Raw genomic sequence first — 14,536 nt, forward strand, 5'->3', positions numbered from 1 at the left:
TTACAAAATTACACAGTTGGAGAACAGAATTACAAATGTTTTGCGAAACTGCACATACACATTACACTCTGATTGTCCAATGTCAGTTTAGAACTACAAAAATTATGTATTGGTAGCCTTGATGTTTGGGGCTCCAGGGAAGATTGTACAGTCAAACAAGACTGTCAGGACATATTTTTTATATATATATATATATATATATATATATATATATATATATCTCATCTCTCGCTCTTTCTCCTCTCTAATGTATGTCGGTTTAGCACTGATTAAAGACAAAGCTCCTTTCCCTCTATTATGTTCTTGCCATGTTTTGCTGTCTCTACCGCTTTGTAGCCAACAGAGCAGGTGGGGACCGCCCACCATCTGTGCCATCCCTAGATAGTGCTTTTATTTTTGTGCCTAGTATTCTCCATGAGGTGGTGCTATAACCCTGTGATTAAAATTTAAAGTACTGGGCAGTGTCATACGTTTGCAAATAAAGGGATTTTAATGGTGAGTACAAAAAAAATCCAATTTTAATAAACGGTAGCGCAAATATGTGACATAAGAAAATGAAACTACCACTTATTTATTCTAAAGGGTCTTTGCTTTCAAATTTTTTTTTTAAAGCGGAGCTCCACCCTAAAGTGGAACTTCCGCTCATTGGAACCCTCCCCCCCTCCGGTGCCACAATTGGCACCTTTCAGGTGGGAGGGGGGTGCAGATACCTGTACAGTACAGGTATCTGCACCCACTTCCGGCATAGATATCCGCAGAATCTGCGGATATTTACGCCACTTCCAGCGGGTCCACCGCTGTCTGCTGGGAAACACACGGATCCCAGAGACAGCGGGGACCATCCTTATTGCGCAGCGCGACTTGCGCATTCGCAGTAGGGAACCGGGAAATGAAGCCGCAAGGCTCCACTTCCTGATTCCCATACCCAAGATGGTGGCGGCAGCACCGGAGAGACGATCGAGAGATCGGCTTCGGGTGCCGAAATCGAGGGTGTGCTGGACTGGGTAACTGTCCTTATTTTAAAAGTCAGCAGTTGCAGTATTTGTAGCTGCTGGCTTATAAAAAAAAAAAAAAAAAAAACAAACAAAAAAAAAACGGTGGAACTCTCACTTTAAAGTGGCTGTATACCCACATTTTTAACTTTTACCTACAGGAAAGCCTATAATAAGGCTTACCTGTAGGTAAAAAAAATATCTCCTAAACCTGTACGGTTTAGGAGATATTCCCCTCGGTATGCGCCGCTGACTGCAGCGGCGCATGCGCACAAGGGGTTTCTCGCCGTCAAAATCCGGCAGCAGCCGAGCGGCCGGACTGAAATCTCCCGCGCGCATGCGTGGGAGTGACGATATCGTGGCTCCGGCCACTCACAGCGCCGGAGCCGCGATACCCGGAAGAAACGCCGAGGGAGCATGTCAGCTCCCTCGGAGTGGATCGGGCCAGATGTCGGGGCCTCGTTCTAAGGTAAGTATTTCATAATGAGCTAGTATGCGGTGCATACTAGCTCATTATGCCTTTTGCTTTGCAGGTTTAAAAAAAAAATAAAAAAATGTGCGGGTTTACTACAGCTTTAAGTGTGTGTTCATGTAGAAAATATACAATTTTTAGTATGTGTTTGCAAAAAAAAAATGACCTAGCAGCAAAAGGGTTGAGCGAGTTGCTAGTAGAATTCAACAGGCTTTCAACAAGCCTCAAGTAGTGCGTAGTCCTAGTGGTAGCTTGTTTAAAGTAACAGCACTCCCAGTAAGATCTGCAAATTAACAACAAGGAGCTGAATGGTATTTTAAAACCTTCAACAAAGCTTGCTGTACCCACTGCTCTTTTACAATATGACGTATATGTAAACTATCATTGTTGTGTTCTCCCACCATGACTGGTAGCCTAGGGTTTATTTTTAATTATTAATATAACTTGTTGTTTATCAGGGAAAAGATATAGGACAACTAAAACGCACACTAATTGCTTAAATTATATTCTTTTGTGTTTTTTTTTTGTAATGTCTATAACCCACCAGGTACAGCATTTTTAGCAATTTCTATGTGGAACTTAAATAATTTTTTTAGATAAACGTTTTTATATTTTGTTCTATTTAAACAGATACGTAGACATGTGTTTGGAGTATTTGTGTGGTTTGGTTGAGAAATATTTTTTCTAGGGCTGCAACTAACTATTCTTTTCATAATCAATTAGTTGGCCGATTATTGTTTTGATTAATCAGTTAATAACCTTTAAAAAAATAAATAAATAAATAAATAAAAGTGGGTCAAATTGATGTTCATTTTCAACCACAGTGACGGGAAAATCTAGAAATGATATAAAACTTCTTAGTCAAGGGAATTTTCAGACAGTGTATGTGGTTTTCGTTCAGATATTACATTCATTGTGAAAATTTCAAACAAAATTCTTTAATTTAGCGAATGTACAAAGATTTTTCGTCTGAATATTCTCATCTGAAAATTGATCTGTGTGACCAGCATGAGGCTCGGTACACACCTATGCAGTTTGCTTTTGATCTGTTTCTGCAGTGCTTTTTGCTGTACGTTTTTGATTTTTGCGCACATCATTTTACTGCAATTTGCATTTTTTTGGGCAGATTAAAAAACACAAATTGCTGCAAAAATGCATTACATCCTTTTTCTGCAGCTTCTCCATTGACCAATAAAGCACCATTTCGCGTTAAAAGTCCCTGACCCTTTCAGATGTGAACGTGTCCCATAGGAAACCATGTAAATGAAATGCAGTGCATTTCTGCAAAAAGCACCAATAAACACACAGATGTGAACCAGGTCTAAGACGTTTAGTAACATAATGGGGTTAAAAAAAACTAAAATTGGCCGTTTATAGTAGAAAAAAGCAGATAATCACTACTGTAAGGGGTTCATTTTATTTATTTTTTTTACTGTAGAACTGTAATATTTACAGTAGCAATTATTTGTTTTTTTGTACTATAAAGGGCTCATTTTAGTTTTTAACCCCATTATGTTACTGGCCGATTCATCGATTATGAAAATAGTAATCAATTTCATAATCGATTTGTTATCGATTAATCGATTAGTTGTTTCAGCCCTAGTTTTTTCTGCTGTTGAAAAAAGTAGCCTATCCTTCTTTTTTTTTTTTTTTTTTTTTTTTTTTTTGGTCATTGTATACATACAACAAAACAATATCTTCTATTTATATATTTGCAGGATCGCTTGGGTTTGAGAGCAATGGATAAAGCTGGAAAGCTAGTGTTCTTGGCTGCAGATGGTGACCACCTCCAGTTTTCTGAGGAATGGTTTAATGAGAAAATTGTGCCCTTCCTTCACTAATATGTGTGTTTTATTTTTATTTTTTTATTTTTTTTGAATTTTTGTTTATTTGCTGTAGCTCTATTCTTAAACAGGCATTCCTGCCAAATTGCACTGGAATAACATGCATTATAGCTTGAACCTAGAGCTGCACGATTAATGTGATTTAAAAAAAATTGGGATCTCGATTCAACCCCCCTCGCCATCTCTATGCAGCTTTTACACAATTCATTAATGTAAGTGCAGACATTCTCTACTCGCTCAGAGCTGTAAAAAAGGAAGAAAAAAAATCCTGCAAATGTTTATCAACATTGTCAACATAACTATAAACAAAGTATCCTTTACTTCTTTTAGATCAAAGGAATGAACTTCGGTCTGTAAATTAGGTCCGTTTAATCACTTAAAGACTAAACCTTTTTCTGACGCTTGTTGCTTACAAAATCAGTATTTTCTGCTAGAAAAAATGGCGGTTATTGTAATATTTTATGTAGCACTGTATTTGCACAGTGGTCTTTAAAACGCATTTTTTTGGGGGGAAAAAATACTCTTCAACTAATTAAAAAAAAAAAAAAAAGAAACCAAAAAAGTTAGAGTCGTGATCTTTATTCTAAGCAAATAAAGCGTGAGGCTCATTTTAGCCAGAATCGTGCAGCTCTACTTGAACCTCTTAACCATTTGGACTAGCAGCAATAACAATGCACAAACTCATTACAAAGTGGAAGCATGCATTTACTGCATTGTTTATACATCATTGGGATGCCAGTAAGTCAACTGTATTTTTAAGAACATTACTGTGGCCCTCAACATGGATGTCTTCACTTTGTGTACATGTGAATTCCACTTTATGGCTCCTTGTCTGATATTGTAGGGATCTTTTTTATAGCAACATACAACAGATATCTGTATTAAAAAAGTATATATTTTTCTAGGTTTTTCCTTCTACTAGCAACATATCGCAGCTATATGGAATAAAATTCATTGTGATTGATTTACTAAAGGAGTAGAGAATGTGTGAAAGTGATTTTTTTTTTTTTCACTCATATTAATACATTAAGGCAGGCCATACACTGTTCGAATCTCGGCCAGTTCAGCAGGAACCGGCGGAGATTCGAAATGTGTATAGGCAGGCTGAATGTACCAAGTTGATCAGTCGATTGATCAACTTGGGTACAACCATCCTGCTGGGTTTTACCTGCAATTATTGCTAACGACTGCTGTAGCTAGTAGTTATCACATGCCGCAAGAAGACAAATGCTCAGAATGGTCCATGTTGATGTCTTTTCTGCAACCTGTAGTAAAAAAATATTGTTCCGTGTATGGCCAACCTTATGTTAACCAGTTCCCGACCGGCTCACGTCTTTTTACGGGTGCAGAATGGCATCCCTGTGCGAAATCTCATATGAGGTTCCCTTTTAAGAGCCTCCAGAGGGCGCACGCACCACCGCATCAGTAGGGGACCTGATGTGTGTGGCCAGCAATCGCAGCCAGCATGGGGATTTGTGTGTGTAAATACACAAACCCCTGTTCTGTTAGGGGAGAGGAGACATGGCGGTTGTTCCTTCTCCTCCCCTAGTCAGTCCTATCCTCATATAGTTAGAACACACATTTAACCCCTTCTCTGCCAGTGACATTTATACAGTAATCGGTGCATATTTATAGCACTGATTGCTGTATAAATGTCAATGGTCCCAAAAATGTGCGAAGTGTGTCTGTCTGATTTGTCTGTCGCAATACCGCTAAAAATCACAGCACAGCTTCACCTCACTTCCTAAGCTAAGTGCTAATTTGTTTTGCAAATTGAACAGTCTTTACTCCTTTAGTAGATCAATCTCCTGGTCTGTTCTTCAAATGACTGCAAAAGGTGATTTTGGGTTTCCAAAGGCATGAATATGTTTTGTTTAAAGCCCAACTACTGCTAAAAAGTTTAGATCGCTGACAGACATTGGCACCTCTGCCATACTTTTACTACTGCTATACCAGTGAAAACAGCGCTAGCTATGGTAACTACATAAATATACTCAAAAATAAATATTTTCTGTGATAACTCCCTGGAGGAGGGGCGAAACACGTTGATGTAATTTCCGGTCTACAGTCTAGCCACTGACACCATTTCCGGCCTCCGTGGAACGCACGCTAGCTGAGCGGCGATCGTGGAAGTTTGCTCTGAATGTTCGATTTTCCATTGCATCCTGTAAGGTAGTGCTTTATGCGCAGTTCTTTTAAAGAAGTCTTGCAATATTTTATCATATCTAGTCTTTTTTTTTTTTTTCTTATCGGTGGAACACTTATATGAAAATCCCTCTGCAATCTGGTGTTGGTTTTTGGAATCCCTTCATACCATCAGTTCATATATTTGCCTAATCGGCTTCGGTTGCCTGGGTGGTAAGTTCAGCCCAAGAAGGGGACTTATTGTGTTGCACGTTCAGTATGTTGGACACTTTTATTAATTTAATCAATTGCGATGGACACTATATATATTTTTTTATCATTTGCACATATGATGATACTTTATTTTTGAGTATATTTATGTAGTTACCATTGCTAGCGCTGTTTTCACTGGTATAGCAATTTTTTAAGTCTTAGCACTTTTATACAGCAGCTGCAAAATTATTTCTATTTTATTTTATTTCACTTTTTGTGTGGATAATTTGTTTTTTATTTTGTTTTGTTACTCTGAGCGCCAGTTTTTCTGTTTCACATACTTTAAGGGTCCTTTCACACGGGGCGGATCAGTTCTGATCCGCCCCGTGGATGTCCGTTTGCTCAGCGGGGATCACTCCGCCGATCCCCGCTGAGCAGGGAGATGACAGCTCCGTCTCTGCACACTGCGCAGGGACGGATCTGTCACAGCGCCGCTCTCCCCTATGGGAGATCGGATGACGACGGACCGCAGTGCCCGTCGTCACCCGATCCGATCCGCAGACGGATGGAAAAATAGCTTTTTCCTCTGTTACACTTTTTCGGATCGGAGCGGGTCGGATGTCAGCGGACATGTCACCGCTGACATCCGACGCTCCATAGACCTCTATGGAGCACCCGTTCAGGTCCGCCTAAAAAACTGACAGGCGGATCTGAACGGGACGTCAGTGTGAAAGAGGCCTTACTCCAGTGAAAAGATTTTTGCTCACTTCTTGCACCGGTGATACTGGGGCAAGAAATTGGGTACCGAGATTCCCCAGAAAGGCACACAATGCATTAAAAATAGTTTTGTAACCTTTTCCCACTCTACTAGAAAATGTATTTTTGTTGCTGTTGGTCATAAATTGAGAGATTTCCAATTGCTTCTTGTGCCTCGAACCCCATAGGCTACAAATAAGGGGGCACTGTTCCCAATAGGGACACAGAAGAATTATAATAATAATAATAAAAAAAATCCTGACAGAGTATTTAACCCTTACCCATGCTGTCTGTGACCAAAGTTCTGATTGGAGTTTGGATCCAGAGTAGAATGCCTATTTTGTGATAAAACTGCCTTTTATGCCTCTGATTTCACCTAAATATAATGGCTAATGCTGCCAAGACACAATAAGAAAAAAAATCACAAAAAGAATTCTGGCATAAGTCAAGACTGCCACCTAAAGATACTTGTATTTTTTAGGCAGCCTAGAATGAGTTTTTAAACTGTTTTTTATAGCTTGTGTTTGTATATAAAATCTGTATTGTACAATGAACATTTAATACAAGGAGCACCATTTACACTGGAGTTGCAAAGCATTCTGGGTTTTCCCAGAAATTAAAAACATTCTACAGCTACGTCTTTCTATCTGTCTTATGTGTGTAATTTGAGCTTTAGCTGTTTGGATGTGTCCTTTACACCCCTTATATATTTTTAAAACTTAAGGGACACTTCGCCTTTTAAAAGTTGCCTACTGAAGTAAAGTCCATGACTTCTAGTATTAGTGGAAGAAATTTGAAAGGTTGGAGTTGCATTGTATGCAATTGCTAGATGTCATAGATAAACCCAAAACACTTTAACCTCCCCAATCAAAAAGCAATTTCACAATCACTAGTGGTCAGTGGCATTTTAAAACTCCTCCCCTATTATTGCAGGACACTGGCACTCAAAATCCTGCAACCCATACCGGCCATCATGGTGATCATGACACAGCTGCTTAATTTTGGCTCTGTGCCTTATAGACAATGCTGTCTACTGTCTAATGATAGTGCGTCTGAAAGCATAAACAAAAGGACATGTAGTAAGGGTATCTACTGGCCTTTACCACTGCTAAGCATAAATTTGGTTAAGCTGTTATTAAACCCAAAAACAGAGATGTATTAAATTGCAGCTTTCCAGTTCTTAGATATAGTGGCTGCATTGGTTTTCATTTTATGGGCCTTCTGTTAGTTTCACCTGGTGATCTGGCCAGTAAGTCCTCCTTCTTTTTTTTTTTTTTTTTTTTTTATTTGAATTTAAAGGGTAATGCCACTTTTGTTGGGGAAAAAATAGCAAATAAAAAAATTTGACACATATTTGCGACACTAATCATATTGTAATTGAAGGTTATTAAAAATGACCCTTTTTGCTTTTCAATCTGCAGCCACTGTAATTTTCTGAGAATACATTGCAATATGGCTACCTGGAGTTGTTCTGACCACTCCCCAGAAACATAATTTCCTGTTTGTGTGAATTTTCCCAGAAGTCTGCCTAAGCTTCAAATCAGATTTCAGGCATCCCCTGCAACAAAAAATTTCATTTTTGGAGAGATAATTTCAATGGAAACCCATCTAAAGGGATGCACGCCCAGCAGGTTTCCTCATTTTAGTGCCCTGCAGCTGAACAGCTGACAGATAATTATGAAACCACTCCCATTAGACCCACTCAGTACAGAGGCACAGGCGAATACACAGGGATTTCTTCAGAAAAACAAAAGTTAGGAATCTGCATCAAAGGTTGTTATAATCCTTGCAATGTATATTGATCACCCAGAGGGGAATGTTGTTGGTTCCCCCCCCCCCCCCAACAAAAGTGTAGTTACGGTTTAACAGAACAAGCCTTCCAGACTAAGTAGCTATAGGGTTGAGACAAACCACTAACTGGGGCACTTATACTGGGCAGCTGTTACTGATTTATGTAAAACCTTTCTCCAAAGAAAAAAAAAAAAGTTTGCAATTGCTTATAAACTGTTAGCAGGAGTTCAACTTCAGTTTGTTAGTCAAGTCCATGTAAATCTGCCAGTCTAACCCTACCCTCTGCCCGGACTCATAATTCTACTGTCCAAAGGTGTCTGCTTTACTACTTTCCTGTCTTAGGCTGGATTCACACCTATGCATTTTTAGTGCTTTTTGCATTTTGCAGATTTGCCCTACAGTCCATTTACATGGCTTCCTATGGAACACGTTCTGTAGTACAAATCTGCAAAATGCAAAAAGCTCTAAAAATGCATAGGTGTGAATCCAGCCTTAGGGTGTCTGCAGTCTAGATGACATTCTACTGGCTGAAATCAGGAAGTAAAAACTGAACATTGCTTAGTAAAACACACACACGGTAAACGCTGGTTAGGTACACATTTAACCACTTGATTGCCCTAGATGTAGACTCTTTCCCAGCTAGTGTCATTAGTACAGGGTTAAACCTGTGGTGGATAACAGTGATCCTCTCTAAAAGTCCAGCAATCCTAGCTATTCGCTGGTGGACATGGGTGATGATATGCGATGCAATGAAGATTTTACCAGCCTGGCCATTGGCGGGAGGCCTTTTAAACGCCCTGGTTGTGTGGTGGGTTGAGCGGAAGCTCCTAGTCCCAGATCATGCTGTGGTGGTGGTAACGTCAAGGTGCTTCTTTTTAAATGGCAGCTGTGTGTCTCCTGATTATTATCACGCTCCATTGATTGTGGTCATGGCGGCTGGAACGCAGCTCCGTTCCAATTCTCCGTTTCTGGAAGTCGCCGGGACCTGTCTGCATGCCATGAATGAAACTAAGGCTTGGTTTGCGCAGGCGCAGTTCTGCCAAAATGGTGGCAGCCACGCATGTGCGTGGTCACTTCCGGCTTGCAAAGTTTTCAGGCACAGGTGCGCTGTGGGGCACAATGATGTCATCAATGGTGGCAGATTTAAATGGCTATCAAAGCAGCTATTCCTTGGGATGACTTGTGGGCTTATGCAGCGGTTTCCCCAGGCACTGGTCTTCGGTTCTTAATCACTTGCCGCCCGCCCTATAACAGATACACGGCGGCATAGTGGTTTCAAAATCCTGACCGGACGATATATGACGTGATCAGGATATTGAGCCACAGCGCGCACCGCGGCGAACGTTTTCGTTGGGTGTCAGTCTGACACCCTGCAACTACGATCTCGGTAAAGAGTCTCCGACGGAGACTCTTTACCACATGCTCAGCCGTGTCCAATCACGGCTGATCACAGTGTAAATAGGAAGAGCCGGTGATCAGCTTTTCTTCACTCGCATCTGTCAGACGTGAATAGAGGAGAGCCGATCGGCTGCTCCTCTGACAGGGGCGGTCTGTGCTGATCGATTATCAGTGCAGCCCCCCCGAGGATGCCCACACTGGACCACCAGGGACGCCACTAGACCACCAGGGATGCCCAGGACAAGGTATGCCACCCTAGACCACCAGGGATTCCAGTCAGTGCCACAATGGATGCCAATCAGTGCCCATAATGGATGCCAATCAGTGCCCACAATGGGCATCACAGTTTGGCATGCATTATTGTTTGGCACTGATTGGCATCCATTAGTACAGTATAATACAATGCCGCCTATCAGTGCCCATCCATGCCGCCTATCAGTGCCTATCCATGCCCACCTGTACCACCTATATATATATATATATATACCCATCCATGCCAATTTGTGCCACCTATCAGTGCCCATCCGTGTCGCCCATCAGTGCCACCCATCAGTGCCACATATCAGTGTCCATCAATGCCACCTCATCAGTGCCACTTCATTGGTGCCACCTCATTGGTGCCCATCAGTGCCGCTTTATTATTGCCCATCAGTGAAGGAGAAAACGTACTTATTTACAAAGTTTTGAAACTGAAACAAAAAAAAAATTCAAAATTTTCGGTATTTTTTTTATTTGTTTAGCAAAAAATAAAAACCATAGAGGTGATAAAATACCACCAAAAGAAAGCTCTATTTGGGGGAAAAAAATGATAAAAATGTAATTTGGGTACAGTGTAGCATGACCGCGCAATTGTTATTCAAAGTGCGACAGCGCTGAAAGCTCAAAATTGGTTTTGGGCAGAAAGGTGTTTTAGTGCCTGGTATTGAAGTGGTTAAGGTAAATGACTTGCTGCAGGCTCCCTGGTTCCTTGCTGCTGGCTATGTTTATGTGCTCTCCCATGCCTTTTATACCTCCTGTCTCTTATAGTCTTTTAAAGCGGAGTTCCAGGCTTTTTTTTTATTTTATTAAGTCAGCAGCTAAAAAAAAGTTTAGCTGCTGACTTTTAATAACCAGACACTTGCCTGTTCCACGGTCCAGCGATGCGGCTGCTCCTCTCCCACTCCTTTGCGCATCCATTGGAACTGTGGGCACCAGGCTGTGACAGCTTGTGGCTTCACGGCCGTGTGCGAGTTGCGCTTTCCCAGTGGACAGGCAATCTTCTGGGACTTGTCACGTGTCCGAGAAGACTGCAGAGAGGGAGGGACCACCTAGGGGAGGAGTCACATAGGCGGAAGGAGGAAGTGGGACCCCTCTCTAAAGTAGTTACCCACTCCCCCCCCCCCCCCCCCCCAAAAAAAAAGTGGATGCTCTGGTGGTTCTGAGATCAGTATAGTGACTTACGATGTGCCTCCTCTGAATCGCCTTTCTCATTTGCACCACAGGATTGAGATGGAAGACAGTCCAGTTATGTTGCAATCTTTTAGAGACCGCAGACCTGACATTTTTTGGATTTAAGACCTTTGTACTAGCATTTATTGAAAATTGCTTTTCTACATAACTGAGGCATACTGGAAGCAAGGGGCGGTATAAGATGCTGGTCATGGTGTAACCCATTTGTCTTGGAATCCTGTGTCCTTCTATGAGCTCCAGGAAATAGATTTTACATGAAGTACAAAAATCTCAAGACTATTTGTCATCAGAACACCATTGGAAAACTTTCCTTCTATTCAATTCCTGGTTACAACTGACGATTTTGGATTTTTCACTTTCTGTCTCAGTAACAATGGTCACTTGGACAAACATTGTGGGCAAATCAGAACAACGGGCGAAAAGACAACAGTAAACACATGACAGGGGATCAATCTCTTCCCTACACAGCCTCAGTATCAGGCCTCTTACACACAGACACTTAAAAATGCACCTGGCTAGACAGTCAAGCGTTTTTGTGTTTACTGATGTATGCACATAAGTGCACAAAGTGTTCAAAATAATCCCCAAAAATGTATAACAATTTTTATGCGCATTTATTTTACAATCCTCCTGTTTTTACAGAGAATTTTTCTGACAGAAATGTGATGTTTACTGTACATGTCAGTACTGTGTGCAAGTACCCTAAAGCGCCATCTGCTGACTGGAAATGGTAAATGCAAAATATTAAAGCGTAACGTCATCTAAAAAAGGAAAGTTATGCTTATCCTCCTACTTATTGTATGAACAATAATAGTGAAGAAACTAACTAGAGGTTGATCCTGAAGGTCCTCGCCACATCCCAGAAAAATATTTGGATAGGAGAATGCCCCAAGGGATAATACGGGTAAGAGACTATGAACAGGATAATCAGAAAAATACAAAAGTATAAATATATATATATTATTGAGTATATAACTATTATATCAATATAGAAATTGGGTTTGCTCAATACTGCAGTGTACAATGCATAAATGGACTTTAAATCAAAAGATTTACACTGTAAAATAATGCAGAAAAAACCCTACATGTTTCAGAAACCACAAAAAAGATTTTTTTCCTTTTTATAGAATATCTACTTCTTTAGGGGTGGGATACGAGCTTGCTGATATATTTCTATCAAGGGAAGTATATATGTATAATTAAACAGGTAATACTTAAACAGTAATATGACATGTAACAATTTGTTTTCGGAAAGGAAGATACATGTAATGTTGATACAAATAAATACTCAAAAATCATATGTTCCTTTTTAAAAAAAAGAGATGATATACAGCATCATTGCAAACGGATGGTGTCCCACTTCCAAAATACACTAGGTTGTATAGCATGGGGTAGGGGCACATAGAATGCTGCCCTGATCACTAGGATCATGCTACTGACTAAAGTATATCAAACATTTACTATTAAATGGATCTGTATTGGAGGCTGGAACAATTTCCACTCCTGCAGGGTGGCAAGTCAGAGCTCACAGGAACCACCAAGAAAAAAGGGGGGAAGCATGCATGGAAAGCACAGATCTAGCAAATAGAAGGGATGTTTCATGTCCCACACATGCACACTGTCCTCTCTCTTCCATCTGCTAGTAAGTACAGCCCACTTGATGTGTCGGCGGCCTGGGTCAACATCTGATGTCATCGCGTTATCAACGCGGTGACGCTGGGCCGACCAAGGGACCACTGTTGGAGAGTCTTGTGTAGGAATATATGGATGGCAATATGACACCAATGTGTGGACATGACGTCCGCACATTTGGTGCATTCTCTTATTACACCTGTTGACCCTTTACACGCCCTCTTTAGACGCCTTTTATGAGCTGCAATTGTCTGCAATTGTCTGACAAGCTATGTGTTTGTCTGCCCTGTATATATACTTTTTTTATATACTCCACTACTCTTTCTGTTTGAAATTCCAGCTTTTTGCTATATACTTTCTCTTGATCACTTTTCTGCTTTCAAGCTGGGAGATGATTCCTGCACAGCCCATTTCTGAGCACCTCATTAGATATATACCATATTTATCGCCGTATAACACGCACCCCAAGTTTAGGAGGGAATTTTAAGGAAAAAAAACTTACATTTAAATGCCCATCAATGCAGCCTTATCAGTGTCCATCTGCAGCCTTGTCCATCATTTGCAGCCTTGTCAGTGTCATATGCAGCTTTATCCATCGTTGTACCCTTGTCAGTGTCATTTTCAGCTTTTATTTATTTTTTTTTTTTTTAAATGACAACGCCAAGATACAGTCGTATGTCCTGTGTCTCGGCGGCCCTCAGTAGTTCTCGGCGGTCGAAAGCCACACAGAGGCTCAAAACGGTCGAGGATCAGCGTATAACACGCACCCACAATTTTAAGGGGGAAAAGCTGCGTGTTATACGCCGCTAAATACGGTATATGCACATAATTATGTAGTGTGTATATATACCATTTTTTTGTTTTATTTTATTTGCTAGATCTGTGCTTTCCATGCATGCTTCCCCCCTTTTTTCTTGGTGATGCCTGTGAGCTCTGACTTACCGCCCTGCGGGAGTGGAAATTGTTCCGGCCTCCAATACAGATCCATTTAATACTAAATGTTTGATATACTTTAGTCAGAATGCTACCCTGATCACTAGGATCATGCTACTATCTGCCCCTACCCCATGCTATACAACCTAGTGGATTTTTGGAAGTGGGACAGCACCCGTTTGCAATGATGCTGTATATCACCTTTTTTTTTTTTTTTTTTAAAGGAACATCTGATTTGTGAGTATTTTTGTATCAACATTATGTATCTGCCTTTCTGAAAAATTGTTACATGTTATATTACGGTTTAAGTATTGCCTGTTTATTTATACATATATACTTCCCTTGATAGAAATATATCAGCAAGCTCTTATCCCACTCCTGAAGAAGGAAGTAGATATTCTACAAAAAGGAAAAAAACTTTTTTGTGGTTTCTGAAACATGTAGGGTTTTTTTCTGCATCATTTACAGTAAATCTAAATTATTACAAAGTCCATATATGCATTTTACACTGCAGTATTGAGAAAACTGTATTTCTATATTGATATCTCAGTTACACTTTATGCTTTTTAGATGTCCATAGTTATATACTCAATAAATTTATATATTTTTATACTTTTGTATTTTCCTGATTATCCTTTTCATGGTCTCTTGCCCGTATTAGCCCTTGGGCCATTCTCCTATTTCCTCCTCCTTTATTGTAAACATTTTTTGTTTTTATTTTGAGAGCGGGTACCTAGTTTTGACAGGTACCTACTAACACTTATGCTCGGATCACCTTGGTGATCTGTGCAGAGGTTCAGCCTCCCACCTGCAACCTGCTGGGCTATGCCATAGGTCCCCAGAGGCTGCAAGACCATTCGGATAGCACAGCGCACACATGTGCAGTGGGGGGGATGGCTATGAAACTGCAGGAAGTCACAGCCAGTTTCCTA

At 40.5% G+C, this 14,536-nt stretch overlaps 1 protein-coding gene across 1 annotated transcript in view; it reads left to right on the plus strand.

The window, feature by feature from the left end:
* The window catches only part of PPT1 (palmitoyl-protein thioesterase 1), a 52,046-nt gene extending 45,009 nt beyond the window's left edge, over positions 1-7,037 (plus strand). The window contains exon 9 of the mRNA XM_077482076.1: positions 3,183-7,037. Within this exon, the coding sequence (XP_077338202.1) occupies positions 3,183-3,305 (123 nt within the window). The 3' untranslated portion in view covers positions 3,306-7,037. The remainder of the gene's footprint in view (positions 1-3,182) is intronic.
* Positions 7,038-14,536: the final 7,499 nt, after the last annotated feature.

This window comes from Lithobates pipiens, unplaced genomic scaffold (genome assembly GCF_037356315.1).
Source record: "Lithobates pipiens isolate NorthernLeopardFrog02 unplaced genomic scaffold, aLitPip1_a1.2 Scaffold_16, whole genome shotgun sequence".
Taxonomy (NCBI): domain Eukaryota; kingdom Metazoa; phylum Chordata; class Amphibia; order Anura; family Ranidae; genus Lithobates; species Lithobates pipiens.